We start from the raw sequence: 23,067 nt of genomic DNA on the forward strand, positions 1-23,067 counted from the left end.
ATACAATTTGAATGAATTAGGTAAAACAAAATTCTCTTCAAAAAATCCTCTTAATTGTCGTGAAATAATATTTAAATTGATTCAACTTAGGAGGCATCTGGCGACTAAAATATGATTTATGTACGTATGTTTGAACACGTGATCGGATGCATTGTTTATAGTACTCCCTGATTCAACCTAATTTTAAAAAAATGAATGAGACTTTAGATGAGGTTTAGCAATGAGCTAAACTACTCAATTATATAGTTTTTTATTAGTATTGAGTGAGGAGCGACGTGTGAGTAGTCTTATGAAAAATGGAGGGTAACAACAAGGATTTGTTTGGGTTATCTTCTATAATATACAAACAAAATGTGTATGTTTCTTCTTCACCTAATAACTCTGGGCAATGTAGAGTACTATCGCTAGTACATAACATGGAAATTTCAGATAATATAACCAGTCACATTCTACACTTTTAATCATTGCATGCATATAATAGGATAAAGATTTGATGTATGTACTTATTCATCATTTTTGGAAGGGAAGAATAAGAATCAAAGAAGTTCCTCAATCAAGAAATTTCATCCCTGTATGACAAAGAAGAATCCTAAATATATTGTGTTATATAAAAAAAAAGAATAAAAATAGGGATGAATAAAAAGAAAATGATTTAAGAGAGTTAAACTCAAAAATATATAATCATATATGCATCTGTTTAAATTTGAGAGCTTCCTTTCCTATCCTTCATGAAAGAAAGAGGAAGGTAACATTTGTACTTTCAATATTTATTTATTCAGAAACATAATTCCAAAAGTAATATCTAATGTACATAGCTTCCTTAAATAAAGTACATATTTAACTTTATGTATTTACTACTAAACAAACTGAAATATAACCATGGTAACATTTTCAAAAGACCATTATGTCTGCTTACTTAATTTACTGTTTTCTCTCATAAAAAATATTGTTTATTTTGTGCTTTAACATTTTTACATCATCATACAACCCAGAAAGAAAATATAAATAATAAAATAGAGTTACTTATAATATTTTTTCTTATTGGTTTTGATGTGATCAATATCTACTCAGTATACTTAGCTGCGTACACTGATACAACAATGAATTTAAATTTCAAAATCAATATATTTATATATATTATACTTATTAGTGTTTTGTACCTACTACGTATTATTTTAAATTGAATGGAAATATTTTTTTCTTTTTAAAGTCATAATAATAGGTGTTAATCATAGCCGTCTTCCCTAGAAGATATATGTGATGTTATCAATGTCTGCAGTAAAAATACATTTGAAACAAATTTATATCCTTTATATCAAAGAAATAGATCAAGTATATAACGTTATGTTAGTCGAAAGACGTAAGCTTGTGGTAAGAAGTCTAATTTAATCTGAACCATCTCTGAATAGCTTAACAGATCAGAAAAATGTTTAATACACATATTCCTGGTCTGTCATACTTTATATTGATATATTATTAGTAAATAAAATTAGTTTCATTTACTCTTAAGAAAATAATTATTTAACTGTTTTATTTTATGACATTTGAACTATATAAATTTATATGACATATTATCTTGAAACTCGGGATTAGAGACTAATATTTGTATTTCAAGTTGAAGAATGTTTGCAAACAACTATAAAAACAAGTAAATACACACAAATTCCACTCTTTTAACCAAAAAGAACATCAGCATCGATGTCGATTCTCAATTCTACTCTAATTCCAAGAAAACCATCATTGCTACTCTTTGTCATTTATAAGTATATGCACTAGTAATAACTTTATTCTTATATGTATGCTCTACCCTCAAGAAATATAGAAAAATGAGAATAGTTTTGCAGAAAAAATAAAACGTTATTCAGTCTTACCAACTTGGAAATATCATGTACGCGTTTTAGATCATATGTTTGCAACTTTATTCCTATAATACATTTTGAACTATACGTTATAAAGATGTTTAATATTTCCTTAAGGATTATGTTTCTAATATAGCTTGAACATGAAAAATCAGATCACTTTTATTTAGATACAGGTATTTTTATGTTGCTCTAAATGTAATTGGATTTAAAAAAAGAAGAAGAGCTAATGACCATAAAGGTAAAGAGCTTTAAGAGTTGTTTTATATATTTATCCAAATAAGTTATCATAACTTAGGCGTAGAAAAAACCTCTAACTATGGGTAAATTTTACCTTGTTAATTGAGTGTGAAAGCTTTTATTTGCATTCGGTTTATTTGTATTCTTCTTCCTTTTCGAAGATTAAAAAGTAGCTTCCTGCAAATTTAAGTATTTCACTTACAATTTAACGAGGACATAATTTTTTCCTCGTCTTTTTTCCCATAAATACATACACTGGAAGTCCTTTTTTTATTTGCCATGTAGGTAGTATGTACCTTTCTTTTGTGACATGGAAACTTGAATGACAATGATTGACACTTATTTGCTACAACTTTTTTATACAACATTTATATTTATTTATTTTCTACTAAGAAAAAAGGAACCGGTATGGACAAAACTCTTATCTATTCTATCTATAACGTATTTATAGTCATTTAAGAAATATTTATGTAGATTTCTGAACAGCAAATATTAAACATTTCTTTACTTCCCTGGGGTGTGTATCTAGCCCACATAATAAAATATTCTTTTAATATTTCCAGCTTTCTTAATTCCAAACAACGCGTCTCTCTGTCTCTCACCAAGATTTCTGTCAATGCAAAGGCAATAAAGCTCATTTTTTTATATGATTAATTATACTCTGAAACCTCCATAATTTCCTAAGGATGTTCAATCACCCCCAGAGAGTAAAATATTCATTTGTATATCATATTTTTGCTCCAGTTTCTTTTTAAATTATTTATTGATCATCTAACTTCCTTTATCTAATTTGCTGGGAGAAGTACTAAAGGTTTTAGTAATTGCTTGTCATCTGTTTTAATTTTATATTGAATAGAATATGTCTTCCTATCTATAGGGCATGTCTTGCTGAATAAAAATTTATGTAAGATGGATCTGTTTAGGCAGTGATTCCTAACCTCGTTGTCGACATTTTTAAGTTGGAGTAGTGTTTAGGTTAAATGAAATTAGTTTACCTACTTAACTAACACAAAACCTCCAAAACATTATTTATTACCTATGTTGGACTAAGGTCATATAATCATCTTAAAATCAGGATGACTCTTCTTTCTTTTTTTTTTTAAATCATAATTTTAATAAAATTTTCTCTATAAAAACCGTTTTTCGCTTTAAATAAAAAAGTTATTAAATTCCAAAGAAAACTTTATTTTTCTTTTTGAATTTTTAATAGAAAGTTGCCGGGAATTGCAATTGTCCATCCAATCCCTTATTCAGACCGACATCTAAGGAGGGGCACTCTAAATTCTAAGTAGGGTCAAGTAATTATTTATCTGATTTACTAGCATGAGACGTCACTTTTGTATAAAAGCCCGAAATTGACTATAAATATTTTTTTAAAGAGACAATAAATGATATATTTGTTATTATTTTTCACAAGTCTGGAACATATACAAAAACATTTATTAACCACAGTAATAACACAATTTTGGAGTATTTTTAGACTTTGCATAGATTTAAACAACTTTTGATTCAGAAAAAAGTGAGTCGTCCACACAAAGCTTTATTTGGTCTTTATAAAATTTTATATTTATGTCAAAAGATTTCAAATATTTTATAGGCAATCATCCAAATATGATAAAATGCAATTTAAAAGTTAGAAAACCATCGAATTTAAATGTTCAAATACTTTTAGAATTATATAAAAAATTTCAAAGATTTTTGAATAGTAAAATATTATTATATTTTGTAACGAATGATGTGGTCATAATTTGTAGTTTTAGTACAATAAAATTTAATTCTTCTTTAAATGTGTAAAAATACATTTTTATCTCAATTGAGGGAGATACATGTTATGGCACTACATATCACTCTATGTGAACATTAATTTATATAGAATCAACAGATATTATAACCCGTGTTGATTGGTTTGAAATATCTAAATGACTCATAATATTAATTTGTCCATTAACATTATTCATTAATAAACAAAACTCATTAATTCGATATATAGTTAAGATAAATAACCCAAGCTATAATGCATTTTGTATATAGGTATACCAGTATATATGTATATATACCTGTCATAATGGGTTAGTTTGCCCATAATTCCTACATTTTCTTATATCTATATATGTATTTTATTAATATAATCTATGATATAAAGCCAAATTATAGGTATTTGCCTATTAATACGTGATGTTTTCTATGTGCAGCATCATTGTCTATGTAACTTGATATTTTCATTTTATCTTTCCATTTCTCTAAATAAATACATTTGCCACTATTTAATAGAATTGTAATCCTTTAATCAAATTACTGAATTGTGACAACCAATCCGTCATGAAAGGCTTCAAATGAAATCAATATACACATACATATTTATATACACAGATGTAAGTGTTGTCTAGATTTTAGTGAGAGTAAAAACCACTCAACAAAGAATGTTATACAAGTTGACCTTATTTTGTGGTACACATTTTATTAATTTCAATTTTTTTAAAGTGAAATTTAAATGCAAGGTTTTGTGAGAACATTTATAAAATAAAACAATTAAAATGAGTGCTAAGTATAACTTTTATTCAAAAAGTTTAATGCCAGGAGATTTTTTTTTCCTCTGCTTTAATATTTACCTCAATACAAGGCCTAAATCCTTTGCAGACCTTAACTAAGCTGCATACTCGAGCTTTATCTATTCTTTCTTGATGGAACCATCTAAAGATTTCCTACTTTTGTGAGGAGTAGCACACACCCTTTCCTCATGACACACAAGGACAGAGAAGTCCAAGGGTTTCGCTTCTGGGGTGGAGCACAGTAACATGTTGAGATCCCCAAAAATCCGGAAAGTAGTCTTTCAGGTAGGCATGGGTCTTAGTGGTACAATGACACGGAGCTCCGTTTTGAAAGAAATAAAAGTTGTCCCCGAAACTTTTCTCTGACCTAAGATATCACTTTCTTATTCTTCTTTTTTTTTTCTCATCAACTTTAAAAAAAAAATTTTGATTTGAAATTCTTAAATCTTACATACAGATTAAAAACTCTACTTTCAGATATTTGACACATCTAGGATGAGTTGTTTTTTGCGTTCCAGGACTAGAAGGACTTTGGAAGATGGGGCAGAGGCTACAAAAGTAATTATTCTGCCTCTATTATTTTGTATATGTTTCTAGTCTTCTGACACTGTCCTTGTTTGATGTGAAATAAGATATGAAAAATTTATTATATTTTATTGTGTTAGGGTTAATTGTCAGTATACATACATATTTGTAAATCGAAGGACATAATAAAATATTTTTTGAAAAAAATCCATATCTTTTTATTTTCAAATAGAGTAAAATCTTGGTAATGGATGTTAATTTATCCCAAAAGGGTGTACTTAAGTTATACATCTATTTTTCCCTTAAGTAATATCTAGAGAATATGAATTACTACCATGAGGTCTATATATTTAAGTTCATATATATTAATTTTATTACACATTTTAATATCCATTTACGCCAATAATTTATTTAAAGAGGGAGATGTTAACACCACGACGATCTATTAATTAATGAATAAAAAAAAGGAAGAGTGCACTCAAAAACAGTTGATCCTTCTCTAATTCTGAAGGTAGTTTTTTCCTTACAAACTGCTCAACTCTAATAATAATTGAACAGTCATTAATTCCTTCTAAACCATCAAAATTTTACAAAAAAGTTTCCTCTATTGTATCTCCTAACCTGTCCTTTAAAAAAGGCCCCAAATCAGTTGGTAATTACCCAATTCCTACAAAATATGAATTGTCGAGAATAATTCATTTTGCTAACAGCTAAAGGCTAATGATTATAGAGCCCATCAACGCTCATAACACTTATAGTGGGAAAATAAGTAGAAAAAACGCCAGCTGACAACAAAATACAGTGTACATTTTGATTTATATCTAGTAAATAAGGGTTTTGAGCATGTCAGCCATACAAGGATTTAAAACACGCTTGAACCACAACAATGGTAACTGTACAATCCCTCAAGGGGCTTATTCTCACCAAGATCTTAACTTATAATCTACCTACTGTTAAAACTCTAACAAGGATAGGCATCGAGGAAGAATAATAAATTTTGATTTGTTTACAAAAGTCCTTTGGTACTTTTGTAGAGATACGGACGGATGTTTTGTTGAAGCTCAGAGCCAATGTTTTATCTACACCATTTTGCATGAAACTCTAAATACTTCAAGTTGTAAAAGGATTGCGTTTGTAGTTCTTGGGTTAACTGCAGACACATTGCTTAGGGTCAGGGAATTCGAAGGGAAAAGTAAAGAGACACTAAATTTTGATGAAAGGTCTTTGTTATAGTTATCATGAAACATGAGTCCGTTATTAAGAACCAACAAGTATTAGTTTCAAATATTACTCAAGAATTATTTATTAATTAAGGTACATCTTTTAATCAATTCCTTGTAATAAACATCATTGTCTGTACCTAAGAAACGCATGTATGTATGTAGTGATGGGCTTTTTTTTCCAACAGCCAGGATTGAAATAGGATTTCAAAAGCATTGCTTATAATTTATTAATATATACCATTGTATATTTTAATTTAATTGAAAATCATTTGCTATATACAGGCATACGCAAATGTTTTGGCACTCCATATATTTTACTATTTTTCTTATGATATTTTAATATTTCAATATTCCAAGTTATATATTGGACCGAAATAATTACAGTTAATTATAAATGCTTATTAAAAAATACTAAATTATGTTTTTTAGATAGCTTTTTGACAAGATTTATTAGTTTATTTAAATATTAGTATGTGTATACGTATAGGCATCATCAAAAGTTTCGGCAATTGTCATGGTTGGTTCCAGATATTTGTTGTATTTTATAATTATTTTATAATTCTTTACAAACAAGAAGAAATCGAAAACTTCTTAAATTTGAGTACTTTAAATACGCATTTGAGAATCTTTTTAGATGTGAGAAACAGCTTCAATATTGTTTTTTATGGAAATGACCAAAGAACATTGTTTTCAAGTCAGAGAGAAGATGCCCCAATTGTTTATGAAAGGCAGTGGATACAAATCGATTTCTTATATATTGGATATTCCTAAATCAACTGTTTACAATACAATCAATAAATTATGGAGAAGCTTATAATTGTAAAAGTTTTGGTCGGCCTTTAAAAATATTTCCTCACTTGCAAAGAGAAATGGTCAAGGAAGTCCAAATTAACCCCAGAACAAATACCAAGGTGACTTTAGATGTTTAAGAGAAGAATGATCAAAGTTTGCCAAAGAACACTTACAGGAGAATATCACATTCTGGTCACCAGAATTGTGTTCAAATGAAACAAAAATTGAGCTTTTTGGTCACAGCTCTACCCAGTCTGTGTAGAGGAAATCTGGAGAGGTCTTCTCTTCTAGTAAGACAATACCTACAGTAAAGCATGGTAGTGGATCAATAATTGTTTTGGGCTGATTTTCTTCCAAAGGCACAAGAAAACTTGTCAGAGTGAATGAAAAAATTAAAAAAAGAGGACTATGACAATGTTTTAGACGAAAATTTGAAATCCTCCACAAAAATTTGAGGTCTTTGTCATAATATATTATTTCAACAAGACAATGCCCTAGAAATTCCAGCAAATTTGCATTCTGTGGCTTCAATGGAGTAAGATTAATGTTTTGGCCTGGCCTTCGTTTAATAAAGACCTCAACTCTAATGAATGGGCGAGTTAAAATAAGGGATCATGCCCAAAAACCAAAAGATATCCGAGAACTCAAGTAATTTAGAATTTAAGAATGGCAAAATATTCCTTCGACAACTTGTTTGAACTTAATTGTAAATTAGAATAAAAGATTATCCTCTAAAATAAATTGTAATAACCTTATATTGTTTTTTAATGTAGACAAATTTTAGATCATAAATTATCAATAAACATTTTTCATTATTATCATTTTATCCTATCGTCTTTATTTTTGGTAATAATAATAGCTTATCTAAGTAAAAAAAAGAGGGGTACTAATATTTGTGCACATTACTTAATTTTGCAAAGGGGGAAAAACTATTTGTGGTATCTTAAAATCCCATTATTCCGAAAAAAGAGTTCATTGTTGCAAAAAAAAATCTTCTCAATCAGATAAAAGTGTTTTATCACTTTTTTTGAATATCTTTCTTTCTAACTAATAATTAGCTATTTTTTGCTACGAGTTTTAACATTACATAATAAATTTCAATAGGGTCCCTTTTTTGAAAAGCTGCCGTTGAAGATTACAATGTATTGAGGTGTAAATATTTCATATAGGTTAATATTAATTTAAACTCAATTGTGTTCATAGTTAGTTTTGTTTTGTTTGTTGATTAAATTTTACAGGGAAAAAAAACATTAATATATTTACAAAGCAAATAATTATTTATATTTAAAATTTTCAACTTCATCTTATATTACAAAAAAGTTTTTTTATTGTTTTTTTTGTGAATAGTTGAAGTTAAATCTAAAACTATACTTAGATGAAACTGCACTTTTTTCATATCTAAAACAAAATACTTTTTTCACAAAATATTCATTTAACAAAAATAATAGGATGTAAAATCCTTGATTTCATAAACCCTTAGGGTATTCAATTTCTTTTAATATGTTATATTAATTAAAGTAAACATAAAATCAGAAACAAATTTGATTTTTTCACATTTTTATAAATATATTATAGTCAATTTATTTCAATTGTTAAATAATTGTAAAATTTCATAAATAAGTATTTAAATGAGACATGTTGATCAATTATGAAATATTCAAATATTTGTCAAAGGCTGGTGCAATGGTATACACATTTCAATGCTCAACGCAAGAATAAATTGAGCCATAATATATCAAGCTATGTAAATTAGTTTATTGATCGACTTGAATAAAATATGTAAACAAAGAATGAAACTGATGGAATGTTTGGGAGTTATAAGTAGTTTTTTGTCAATCTTTATTTAGGACTGAAGATTGCATTCCCGTTCGGCTCAGTACTACATATCAGTCCTATAACTTATACATTTGGGTCTTTGATGACGTCAATCATAATTATTTTATATCGTTTTAATCATTTCTATAACTGACAGTCCGAAGGATTGACTGTCTTAAAGACCAGTCTAAATGACTGATAGAATCGGTTGTAAGACTGGACTGGACTAAACCAAATAAAAAAAGAACTGACACAAAATTAAGTGTAAATCCTTTCCAAACACAGATTATAATTAAAGATCGACATCGAACTCGTGAAAATGTCATTGTTTGATGTGATATAAGACTTGTGTATATTGCACAAACAAAAATATCTGGTCAAGTCCACTTTTTCCATGTTGCCCTTTAATTTAGAATATTACTTATATCCTTCATTTGCAAAAAATTTGCAAGCTGTATGCAAGTAGGAAGAAAAGTTATTTTGCTATGACCTACCATGTATACTAGGGTGTATACTAGGTACTCATGGAGCCACGAGGGTTTTTGGTTCTTGTACTTCACTGTGTATATTATATATTGTATTTTGGAGCTGAACCATTCAATCTTCCACCTATGCTTATATCGTGAGAATGTTTAAATGATCCAATCCGGGCGACTCAATCTCACATGAACGTTTCTCCAGACTTCCTAAGGATGGGAGTGATTTTAAACTTTGGTAGAATAAATGAAAAGAGGACTCCAATTCTTTTTGGCAAAAATAACAATTTTCGGGAGTTATTTTAAAACTACTGGACGTCCCTGGTTTGTACCTCAGCCATTTTTGAATCTGTATCAGTCTATAGATTCTTCAAAATGACGTTTGAATCTGCATGTACCATGCCATCACTAATAACCAGCCGTCATATCCTTTGCCTTGTGATTGATGAAGGGTTCTTCTCTTCACGACCAATTTTAACAGTCGTAGCTTGCCTTGTGATTTTGTTAGGAACGACTTCTAATGCAATTAATGCAGGGATCGGATAACCGAGATAATTTCTTTTGAAATCTCATCAAGAGAATATCTGCCGTATTCTATGGGATAGAAAGAAGTTATTCAACAACGTCTGATATATATTGGCCCGCAGAAGTAATCCCTGCTCTACCAAGGACTTCTCCAGCAAACCCTCACAAAAGTAGGATTTTGATTCTTAAAGATATATATTTTTATATGAATTTTAGATATGTTCTTAAAAAATATTATGTGATCTTGATAACTAAATGACTACTCAAATGTAAAAGTTTTCGAATTCGTCAAGACAAAAGATATTTGTAGGCAGATTTAAGTTTTTCTAAATTATTTTAGATCTCTAGAGTTTATCGGATTAAATATTATAAAAACTGTCATTTTATATAAATTCATTTTCAATTCAACCTTTATTATAAATTTCATAATTTATTTGCTGATCCCAGAAATTCTCTGAAAAAATCAATTATCTAATTACTTTCCATATATTTTAGTAACCATATATATAAAAAAGAGTCTTTATTTGATTTATGGGACTTATGCTGGCTCCCATATGGTATTTCAAAAATGTATGTAAATATAATCTATCATATACATATTGCATAATTTAATATGTTATTAATGATCCTCAACCACCTCTCCAATGCATGTTGAAGGTCAATAAAGCATCTAAGATGTGATAAAATGTTTGAGAATTATTTAAAAGAAGGGAAAGCCATATTTGTTAAACAACTTATACCATTTTAAACAATCGATAATTTTTAAAATCCTTGGAATATATGTATAAAGAATATTTCTACTTCATATTGTTCATTTAAGGTCAATAAAATATTTAGCTTTTATTTTAAGAACTATAATAAAATTTATTTGTGGTGCATAATTAAACATTTTTAACAATATTTAAAATATCTGTGTCTGTCATGGAGGGAGGGGTAGCTCAAAAATTTGATAATAAATTTTATTATTTTTTTCTCAGCAAGGAATTTGGGCGGTTTATTATACTCAACGTAAACAGATAAAATTAACAGTTGCATGATTTACTTCTCAAACAAACAATTTAACGTATATGGTTATTAAAATGGAGATATTTTGAACAAATAAGATTTTAAGTCCCAAAAACAAAACTTAAAATTAGTTTATTTTGTTAAAATATTTGATTTATAGTCTATAAATCCATAAATTTTAGTTTTTTGTCAATCAATTTATATATTTATAAATTGTTGACAAAAATTGTAATGTAATAATTAAAGTTCTTGTTAAGTCCGACTATAATAAATATCGGCCTCAATATGGTAAATTTCTCATGCTTCTATTTTGTGAATAAGCAAAATTCTGGAATAATATAATATCATCTTCTCATTTCTCCTCAAACAGCCAAACTGTACATTAGACCTATTGAAAAAAATAATTTTTTGAATTTTGATATGTTTCCGAATTTTATCATATGCTTTAAGATGTGAGAAGCATGAAAATCATTTTTTAGGGATTTAAGTATCTCTTATACCATGCCTCATCGGCCTTAAAGTTGTTTAAAATGCCTTTTTATATGATTTTTTTTTGAAAAATTATACACTTACCTCAATTTCTTATTAGAGAATAATTTTTTAAATTCAAATTTTGACGTCTATAAATAAAAACATAAGATAAATAAAAATTATTATTCAAAAATGGTTATATTTTAGATCTTTAGACCTTTTAGTCTGTTTTGTATTCAATGGCGTGTTTTATATATACTTTTAGTCCAAAAACTACGCAAAATCATCTAAAAAGGCATTTTAAACAACTTTCAGGACAATGAGGCAGGGTATAGGATATACTTAGATCCCTCAAAAAATAATTTTCGAGCTTCCCACATCTTAAAGCATGGGAAAAATGCGGTAACATATCAAAATTCAAAAAAGTATATATTTTGAATAGGTCTACTGTACAAGTCGGAAATACCTACTTGTACCGTTCTTTTCCCCCCAGTTATTTGTGTTTTGAGAATTTCTAATGTGTAATGGGAAGTCAGAGGACCTTGATTGCTTATTAAAACCACCTGAATACTTTATTAATTCTCCATCTCTTCCTTATTTGACAATTTTTTTTACTTTGTTTTATAACTAACTAAAAAATAAGAAGCCTGTAAAGACCACTAACATTTTCACCCGGACTGCCTACAGCATCAAGTAGCTTATTACAGTGCAATACAGCCAAAAAAAAAAAAAAAACTTATGTGACAATAATATGGAATACTTTTGACCTTAACTCGAACCCTTAGACTTTGCAGATTGAGGTGTCCTGGAGAATAATTTTTGCTACACCTCTCATTCAAAATTGAATTCTTCCGGAGCTACCATCATGATAGTGTGGTATGCCATGGACACGGTCTTCATTGTCACGAGCTGCCAATCTGTTCACCGGCTTGTCGGGGCTGTTATTGCCTGTAAAGAAGGACATAATGAATAAAATATATATATAAACACACTATTTAAATATATTTACAATTGGTTTTGAGTTGTCTTCTTTTCATTACATAAAATCAAATTTTTTGTAATTTAGTTTTGTTTCTTTAGGCATGGTAGGTGTATTCCAAACAATACCAGTCCACTCCCATTTTTGAAAAAAATTATACGTGTTTGCTTCTATGTTGACGATACAGAATTACATGAAGATTGTACTTTTAAATAAAATTAAAATAATTTAACAAATAAAATTTGAGTTGTTTGAGTGTTCTTTTGTAATAAATACCTACGTTGCTAGTAAGTGAATAACTATATATTATATAACAGCAAAGAAAAAGGGCAAAAAAGCAAACAAAACAAAATGGATTAATATCAAATGGACCTTCCATTAGACTTAAAAGAAAATAAGAATTATACACATTTATCAGAGCATATATAATATATGTATATATTTAAGACTTACTTTGAGCTAAGTTAGTTCGAATGGAGAAGGGGAGAATAAAAATGCTTCAAAGATCCCATTACACCTTTTTTTTCTTTTTTTTTTTTAAAAGGAAAGTAATACTAACATTAACGACAATGGTCGTAGTCCATGGGATAAGACATGTAGATAAGCGAGGAGGAATACTTCCTTTGCATTGACAATGACGTCTTTTCAATTGTCTTCTGCATAGTCAATCAATATATTTAATAAATATATTCATTAATTTATTTATAAAAGCTTACAAAAAAGAAGACGAAAAAAATTTTTCACGCTTTTATTAAGCGAAATCAGAATGTTTTGGTCTTGGAAACTGTAAATTATATTAATTGCTCAGATTTCAGGAGCAGTGATAAAGTTCGATACTTCTCGAAGGAATTTTTCAAAAGCTATTATATACAGGATGAAACAAACTTACACGACTTAAAAAAAATATAGTTTCCACAACACAAATCATCCAATGTAGAAAAAGTCAAATTCTAAATAAAGCTGTCTAATTTTTTCATTATGTTGCAACATAATCACCTTTGGCGTCAATAATAGCATCCACTCGACCTTAGAAATGGAAGGAGGTCTTGATGACAGTCTCTCTTGTTAGATTACAGAATTATTCGCAGATCCTGGACATGAATTCATATTTCATGTTTCAGAAGGATCTGTCGGTATGTCGCTAAACCACACCCTAGACAAATACTTCCTTGGACTTAAGGTCTGATGAGTTTAGAGGCCAAACCATGGGGCCAACAAAGTAAAAAAAAACAATCTGACAACCAGGTCAGTGTTATCTTTGCAGTGTGGCTTGAAGCAGAGACACTCTTCCAGTTCCTTCCTGACTCTCCCAACAAAGGAACTGTCCCGGCTCAAAAAGTTAACAATCTTAACATTGCCGGAATAACATCAAGGACACTCTAGTTTTTTAACAATTGTTGAATAAATACTTTGTAAATCGATACCATTTCTTTTTACTGACACAATACACTTCTGGCTTGCCCTCAAAACATAAACAATTTCCATACCTTCGCATAAACTCTAAGTTCTTGTTAAACAACGTCTGCAAGCTGTATTGATAACGAATTTGGGTCCCTAACTAAAGTAGTACTAAAGTAATCTAAATTCAACAATTTGGATTTGAAGCTTTTTTTATTTTTATATAAGACTTAAGGCTTGAGACTCAAAAACATATTTTATACTAAATAATTATTATGGGTAGTTATTTTATCATTAGTTACCTTTTTAAATTTGATATTACTGATGGCTTGATTAGAATAAAGCTGTATTTAAGTATAATGAAACCACTATTTGGACTTGAAGTAAAAAAACAAGCAATAGACTTGAAAGGTTGTATCAATCTTTAATATGGAACCTAAAATAGGTTCTCTGATATCACTTTTTATAAGACTTCCCAAATTTTAAGGCACCCTCAGAAATTTAACAAAAGAATTAGTATTGTAAAACTTTAAATATTTTTCGTAAATATACTAGTTTGCAAATATTCTTAAGTTAAGCCTAATTAAAGTATTTATTATTCTGTTAAACTTTGGTTAAAGAAGAGGATAAAATTATATTTTATATTTTTTATTCATATAACCATTAAGGTCAAATATTTTAAACATATTTGAGTCATTTATTGGCTTTGTATTCAAATTTGTGGAATGATTCAAAGTACCAAAGAATTATATATATATATTTGAGAAGTTTTATTTAATTAAAGAAATTTATATTGGCCCTGATATGAACCTTCTACAAGATTCTCTCAATTTCTCAATTTTTTATTGTGATAATCAATTTTGACTACTTTAAATGCAATTTTGTGAAGCATTTTAAAACTTAGTATGACTTTATTAATAGATTAATTATATTCTTTTGAATATATGGCAATATATACAAATTTACTGTTTAATTAAAATAAACTTAAAAATGTCGTCCAATTTATTTCTTTAAAATATAGTCAAAAATTATGAAATGATATTTTGATGTAAACATGAATAGCATAAAATTTTAGAAATTAATGTATATTGTCCTTTGCTTGTTTTTCATAATAGAAGAAAACAAAAAGGAGAGATTAGATGGTTTAGTTTTTTAATCCTACGCTTGGTGAAAAAAAATACTGAAAAATAATGCGTAGTTATAAGCCGTAAAATCATTTTCAATTGTGTGCCAACGAAATCTTAGAGTCCTTATGTCTTTATGATTGAGTCAAAATACCAGCCTAAGTATAATATAATACATTACTTTAGTAATGAATGCAACTATTTTTAGGTAAACTCGAGTCGTTCATAGGATAGCCAATTTTCTTCTTTGAGCTCTATCCCCAAGTTTATCCCAAATTTTCCCTTGCAGCATTTGCTTAATCAATATCATTCTATCACACTCATCAAAGATATTAAATGAGGACTCAGTGTGATTTTTGCAGAAAGTGCAATATCTTTTTTTCTGTTTTTGGTGGAGACTGTTTAATAAACAAGATTACATCTTAGTCATCTCTCTTTGAAATCGGTAAATTGATTTATCATGACCAATTTCCATCCCACTTTATTGATCCCAATATCAATTATATTCAGCAATCGGATTTGTTTAGAAACAAGCAAAACTTCCATTTTCCTGAGGTCCTCTCGAACATAGTGAGAACTTCTAACAAAATGTAAAACGGAATTTGTTGACCCATTCTTCTTGTTTGGTTTTATATCTCTTATAGAAATCATACAGTTGGTTGAGACAAAATTAAAAGAATTAGACATAGGAATGAAATTACTGGCATTTTAGCGACACATCCTAAATGCGTATTTAGTTCATCTCTACTTTTTTTTAACCCATAAAAATTAACAGCCTTAAAATGATATAACAGTGGAAGAGTAGCCGACAGAATGGAACTCCAAAAAGTTGATAGTCCATTCAAGTAATTTTCATTCTTAGGTAAATATGAAATAAGCTCTGTTGGACCCTTAGTAATTATTTTCTAATATAGTAGCCCGTGTTTTTCTCAAAACATTTTCTGATTCTTTTAAATCAAAATTCCGTAAAAGCCCTTAATTTTCCGACCCAGTAATTTTTTTAAAATAATTTGGAGATAGGTATTAATGATCATTCGTAGAAGAATACAAATCGGATCCAACTCAACTATGAGAAAAATCAATTATTAATTTTAGAGAAGAAACTTGTGGATTAATTGCAAATTCACCACGGCGCAATACAATATCATAGTAATAGTTATCACATTAATATTACATTCAATGTAATAAAAGACTGGTTTTACAGTTTGTCTCAATAATATGTTTTATTGAAAAGCTCTACTGCTTAAGGTGCCATAAATAAAAGGTTTCTAAAGTAATGAATAACTTCATTGAATTTCTAATTTTATAAAACATTTATTGTACAAAAAAAGTTTAATAAAATATTTTTGAATATTTAATAAATTTACCATTTGTGCAAGCATTAATTAGCCTAGTTAACAAAGTTTGAATATTTCTAAACTATTTAGTGTTCCATATCTAAATCTTAATCTTCTATATACGTACATTTAGATGCTACGAATTTTCTTCAAATTAACTGGATTTGAGTTTTTCAAAATTATATTAGACAACAAATTTAACTTTAGTAAATATTCTATATAAACATTAGGATTTTTTATTCAAGTATAGTACTAAAACAAACCATTTCATGTAGAAATGGGTTTTAAATGTATAATTAAATACAAAAAAATCAACACACTGTCAAATATCATTTGAAAAATTAAAAAAGATTTACAAGTGAAATTCTATTAGACTGGTTGATTAAAAGTTAACCAGTATGATAGTAAAAAATAAAATGCATTTTTTTATTGATAAAAGAGTTAATTTTTTACTTTAAAAGTACTTAAAACAACTGTTGCAAAACACATTAATAACAAATCCATCAATTCATAATTTGATAAATATATGCATTTGTTGAAAATCATTTGGAATAAAATTAGAATCAAAGCTCTTTTATCACTACCACTAATTGAATTATTTTGTACTCCAGGTAACAATACTTTCAATACCTACTGGCAATGGCTCTCATTCGCTCTAAAGAACCTTGCGTGTTATCATTTTCAAGCACTAAAAATTTTCCATGTTAAAAGAAATATATTTTGTCATCACAAATGGGTATTAAAATATATTGTTTATAAATATATATATCTGAAAAACTACAAATTTACTTGATTTATTTAGTCATGAAACTATTTACCTACTCAAAATGTATACAGTAAATAGTATCGATTTTACTTCAAATAAAAAACCCTCCAAAAACCATGAAAGTTTGATTAATCAAATACATAAAATTAAATAAGGTCCACTCGTGTCATGACAAGTGTACTATTGTCATACCCTAAAATTTTGCAATAGATTATTCTAGTACATGTAAAAGAACATAATGGCTTTTATTTGCAGAAACAGAAAGCTCTAGGTATGTAAATACAAGCTACAAAATGAGAAACAAACATTAAATAAGTTACAATTTGTTTCCTTGTTTTAGAGTCTCCATTTTCGTAATTATTAATCTTTCATTTTATTAAATATATTTTTGTAGCAGCCTGTTCTGAGCTTCGATGATAAGGATTAATCATTATGAATTTTTTATTAATTTAATTACATGTCTCTGTTAGACTCAGAGTAGATTTGAGGATCGGCATTGCTGCAACTCTTGACAATGTCCTTGTTTACTTACTTTTTCCCTTCCTTCTTCGTCACAGCTGATTTAAACTGTTCTTATGAAACGTAATGATAACTTAGCTGCTCCTTACAAAAATTCTTCAAATTGTCAGAGCTACCAAGTGAATTTTTGATTGTTTTAAATGTTCCAATAAACTCATAACTATTTATAAGATAAAAAACTCTGTTAAGCTAGACTTTGCAGTCATAGCTATTACATAAGTGCACACATTATGATCAAAGCTGGGAAAGTTGTCAAAATAATCGTGAGTGTCAACCAAATGTATTTTTGGCAAGTTTGATAGGCACCATATCTACTAAAAAATATAACTAAATAAATTATTGTACTCCTTACTCACTAAATCGTTGGAATATTCAAGATAGGGAGAAATAATTTATTAGAACACTAATATCTTGCAGAATACTGACATATACTTTTTTTAAAACTTTTTTTTTAACTCACTAGGATTTGGACAATTTTCACATCCATTATTAAGATGATGGATTTACTCATGATTTTCGAGTACTAAACAAATAAAGACTGACTACATCTAAACATAGATATAGACCTTCCTTCCATAAGCAAATAAATAAAGTATGTACAAGCTGAGAACTTCAAAAATATAAAATTTTATAAGCTGTTTTCATTTCTATATACTTTTATTTTGTGTCGTTTTTATGGCAAACTTTTGAACCAAAAGTTGGCAATTTAACAATTTTCTACATTTTTTTTCATTATAAACCCTTCCATAATGAATAATGGCTTCAATATGGGGATGAACAGAAGCACAGCTGCCCTAGATGAAGTTCAAGGACAAGTTGGTATACTTTTCCGTGATCACGTCCTTTAGGGAATCGACATTTGGGTGAAAAGTTGTGTTTGTCTTGTCCTCCAAGACGCACCAAACAGCGAAGTCCAGGGAGTTTACGCTGGTTGAGGACAAAAAAAAACTGCCGGCGAGAAGGCAGCCAGGTTTTGAATTACTCCAAAATAACAAACCTGGTTGAAAAGGTCACTTGTACTAAGTGGTCACTATTTTAAATACATTGCCTGAACACTTAATACATGTATCATTAATGGGTATATACAGGAATGATTAAATTGATTCATTTAAAGACAAATTTCACACAAGTCATTGCTTCCAAATATAAAATAAAGATTAATATTTTTTCTTATAATTTTTATCTATTGATATTTTTATTCAAAAATATAAATTTTTTCTAACAGGTGTTGTAAGCAAATAGTTTTTAAGCTCAGCAATTTTTATCTTCTCATAATTGAGGATTGGATACAATAATGTTGAGATAGAATTGTAGGCCTTGATATCGTCGATCCCTCCTTTGTGACTCTCCGCACTGTCACAGGACGATGGTAAAAGCTTGACACCTCTCTCTCTTTCAACTTGTTGGCGTATTTCTCCACTGCTGTGAGCTCAGTTGTACAAACAAGGGTGTAGTCAGCGAAGTGACTAGCTAGTATAGCCCATGAGTTTTTAATATATTAATGGAAATTAATTGGACTCATATACGTCTCAGGCTTAAAATAAGGCACATTTTTTCCAAGAAAAAGAACTTGCATTTTGATAAAATATCATGTAAAGTAGACAGTAGAAGATACAAGGGCAATCCAACAAAACTTTTGCTGTAATAGACAGGTAATAAGGGATAATAATTAGTGTAATAATATGTCGATGAGTATTTATTTAATTTGTTCTAATAGAGCTTAACTTTGATTTTGGATATTATTTGTGTAATTTTTTACATTAAGTAAAAAATTACACAAATATAATAATTCAATTATTTTCTTTATTTTTCTTAGACTTGTTTCACACATATTTTATTTTACTACAGGCAACTTTTTTATTACTCTTTATGTGTAATTGATTATATGATATCAAGAAAAAAATGGATACTATTAATACATATAAATCCAGACTAATGACAGATAATCTGATTAACAATGTGATATAGCTAGGATACGTAATTTTATAATGTTAACAGAATATTTATGATTAATTGATAGGCTTACTGATAGTCATTTATGTACTATTGAATATTTGATGCAGTATTTTCATATTTGTATACATTATGGAAAACAAGTTTGTAAAAATGATGTAGTTTTAGACTTGAGACAAATTTTTGGTGCTGCATAACCCCTCAAAACTTGTGGTCTTATTATTATATCAGGATGATAAATGTTCTTCACTATCCAAAAAATAGATTTTTTTTATATTCTAGATCTTTCAAAAATTTGGATTTGAGTAAGATAGTCTACTATTTTTATTTGTATATATAAATTATTGCTTTTAATAGGATCCTATATTCTATAATAAATTTTTTATTGAAATCGAGCCAATTTGATTAAATATGACGGGAAATCGGATCATAACATAAATATTAAGGAAAAAAATATTTCAAAGATAATAAACTCATGAAAACATTATTTGCAACTGCATTCTACGTTCTATCAAAAGGTGTAAGTTAAGAATGTTTTACAGGATTGTTTTTTTATAATTTTGCAAGATGAAATTAATGAATTGACAATTCTCTAAAAAAACTTCTTAGATTCCTAATTGTTCTCATATTTTTTTTTTTCATATATGAAACTACAGACATAAGGCCCAGCTTCATCATTTTCTGTAATTTCCACTCATGACGTATGCAACTTTTTCTTCATCTTACATAATTTATTTTGTCAATTCCCTCAAATATCTGAATTTGTGTAATATTTAATACTTCAATGCTTCATTTGGCACAAATAAAATATATCAACAAATATTCAACAAAAATATGTTAATTTGAAGCTATTTTATGATTTACAAAAAATATTTTCTTGTAGTGAGTAGGTATTATTATTATATTGCATCAAAAGACAGGATAGAAATGCAATCAATGTCTTCGATACCACAAACGAGTAAGAGTGAGTTATTTGATTAGTTCACAACCCAAAATTTAAAATCTTTCGAATATAAACAAAATATTTGATGATTTTCTATTTTAGGTATTATAATGATTTAAACGCAAATATTTCAGTACTTTTTGAAATATTTTATGGTCCTGTTTTCTTGTGTAGCAAATGTGCAACAAAATCAATCACAGGAATTTTCGGTAAACTAGGAATTTGGTTGCACATGTGCAACAATTCTGTTATAGTTTCAAATATGAAACAAATGCTTTTAAGGCAGCTCAAATCTATAGCCTGTTGATAACCACGTACATTTATAATTAATTAATTTATAAAAATAAGGCCTTATCTTCACTTTGTAAGAAACTAAAATGACATTATCCCTTTGATGAAAATCATGAGAGATTATTTGCCAAGTCATTGAAGATTTTAGAGAAACTTGGTCTCGAATTCCATTTGAAGAGAGTCTTAGTATTCATGAGCAGATTTACCCAACAAATAATAAGTGTTTCTTCAAACAGTATTACCAGCAAAACCTTATAAACGTGACAACAAACCTTTTCTATTATGTGGTGCCTCAGGATATTCGTACCATTTTGAAGTGTATAGAATGATCGAAAACGATTATTCGTGAAGAAAATACGATGAATCTAATTTAGGAGTATCCTTAAATATTGTGGAGCGCTTGAGCTAAAAGATTCCAAGAAATGTTGGATATAAATTGTACTTTGACCTTTATTTTGCTTCATTAAATTTTATAGTGTGGCTTGTCAAGTAAGGTACATTTTCACTTGACACTTTTGGGGGTAATAGGTTCGTAAACTGTAAATTGCAAACTGTGTAAGATAGGAAATGAAATAGAAGAGGTTTTCAAAATGATGGTTACAAGGTTTAATGGTGTCGATGTATCTTGTGTACAGTAGTATGATAATAAAGATTTATTGTTGTTCACATGTCTGACTGGTGGTACTCCTGTTTCTGCAGTTTAAAGGTTTGATCACTCAAAGATGTAAGATGCCGAGATGGCACTAAGTGACTCATGTACATTGCACTAAATATGGCGTAGCACTTGCTTGAAAAAGATTACAATTGTTTTCTTACGCTTCAGACGAAATATTTAAAAATATTATATGAGCAATAAGTTATTTTCTTTTCATGTATGTAGAGTAAAATATATTTTATTTTGTTTATATTTTGATATTACGGTCTGGTCTAAATAAATCAATATAATTTTGTTTTATATTTATATAAATATATATTTTGTACCAAAAGTACCCATTCTTGCACATTTGTAACATAATTTATTTTTGTTGAATTATTAAATATTTTGTCCAAAAAATTTTTTTTACTTAACCCTTGGGTTGTCTTCATTTTCTGTACACACCTTTTGCCTTTTGGGTCAAAATGACCCGTCTATACTTTGCTATATTGGACTTTTTTTAATATTTTAACGACTACAATTCAGTTTGCCAGAAGAACCACGTTTTGATTCACAAAAAATATCATTGAATGACTGCTTTTACCCATCCCAAATCAACTTTATAGCTAAAATAATAATAAAAAAATATGGGAAAGCAATTTTTTTCTATACTTGTTTTCAATTTTCCTCTAAATAATTATAAATACTTACAAAACAATGACAAAATAATAGAAATAGTAAAATTAATTTATCTATTGAGCACATGATGAACAGTATGATAAGGAACAACCCTTGCATATGTATTTATTTCATTTAAAACATGTATTATTCGTCTTATTGTCCTTCTTTTTGGGCAAAAACTGGCATCTTTTTCTCTTGCTTCCTTTGAAAGTAGAAGTTGAGGCTTGATCATCAGGTCGATCTGGAAGTCCAGCACTCTGAAAAGCTTTCACAATCTGAGCTGAGGCCTCTGTTCCGGGGACGTTTTTCCTTTGTTCAATGAGTGGAACTACAAGTGCCTTTCCTAGCTGTTCCAGGAACACTCTTCTCGGATTGACATCTCTCCAAATTACAAAGGCGTTGTAAGAGGAAACGTCAATGATATTGTGAAAGATGGTCAGGGGCCAGCGGGCAGTCATCCTTCTGCAGCTGTATTCTCCAATTACCATGTCTAGATTGTCCACACCTCCTTTGTTTCGATTGTATTCTATAATTATGGTTGGCTTTCTATCGTCACGATCATTATTGCTCCCGTCTCTGTGCAGTGTGCTTAAAAGAAGTACATTTTTGTTTTTCTTAGGTAAATAAGAAACTAAAGTGGTAGTGGGTGTGAAGGCAAATTTTGATGAGAAGACTCCCCTCTCTTTTGATGCAAGCAGTGCGGGTGGGAGCTCAGGCTTGTTTTTACGAATCGTACTAACCATGGTAATTTTCCTCTTTAGGAACTCTTGTCCGAGTTGATAAGAGGTAAACAATTATCACGAGTCACATTGTGACCCCTCAGTCCCTCTGTCAGATCAAGTACAACACGCATCCCTTGGGTTTTCTCTGGGTGTCCATCAGCCAACTTTCCTGTATCTACCTGGATTTTCCAAGCATAACTTGATTTGGCATCGCAAGCCACCCTCCTCCAGTCGTCCTCT

At 28.9% G+C, this 23,067-nt stretch overlaps 1 protein-coding gene across 1 annotated transcript; it reads right to left on the bottom strand.

Annotated features, from left to right (window-relative positions):
• Positions 1–22,233: 22,233 nt before the first annotated feature.
• LOC139905094 (piggyBac transposable element-derived protein 4-like) lies at positions 22,234–22,848 on the bottom strand. The gene has a single exon (XM_071887493.1). It carries the CDS (start codon positions 22,846–22,848, stop codon positions 22,234–22,236), a length of 615 nt encoding a protein of 204 aa, XP_071743594.1.
• Positions 22,849–23,067: the final 219 nt, after the last annotated feature.

Source organism: Lepeophtheirus salmonis, chromosome 4, assembly GCF_016086655.4.
Source record: "Lepeophtheirus salmonis chromosome 4, UVic_Lsal_1.4, whole genome shotgun sequence".
In the NCBI taxonomy this organism is placed as follows: domain Eukaryota; kingdom Metazoa; phylum Arthropoda; class Copepoda; order Siphonostomatoida; family Caligidae; genus Lepeophtheirus; species Lepeophtheirus salmonis.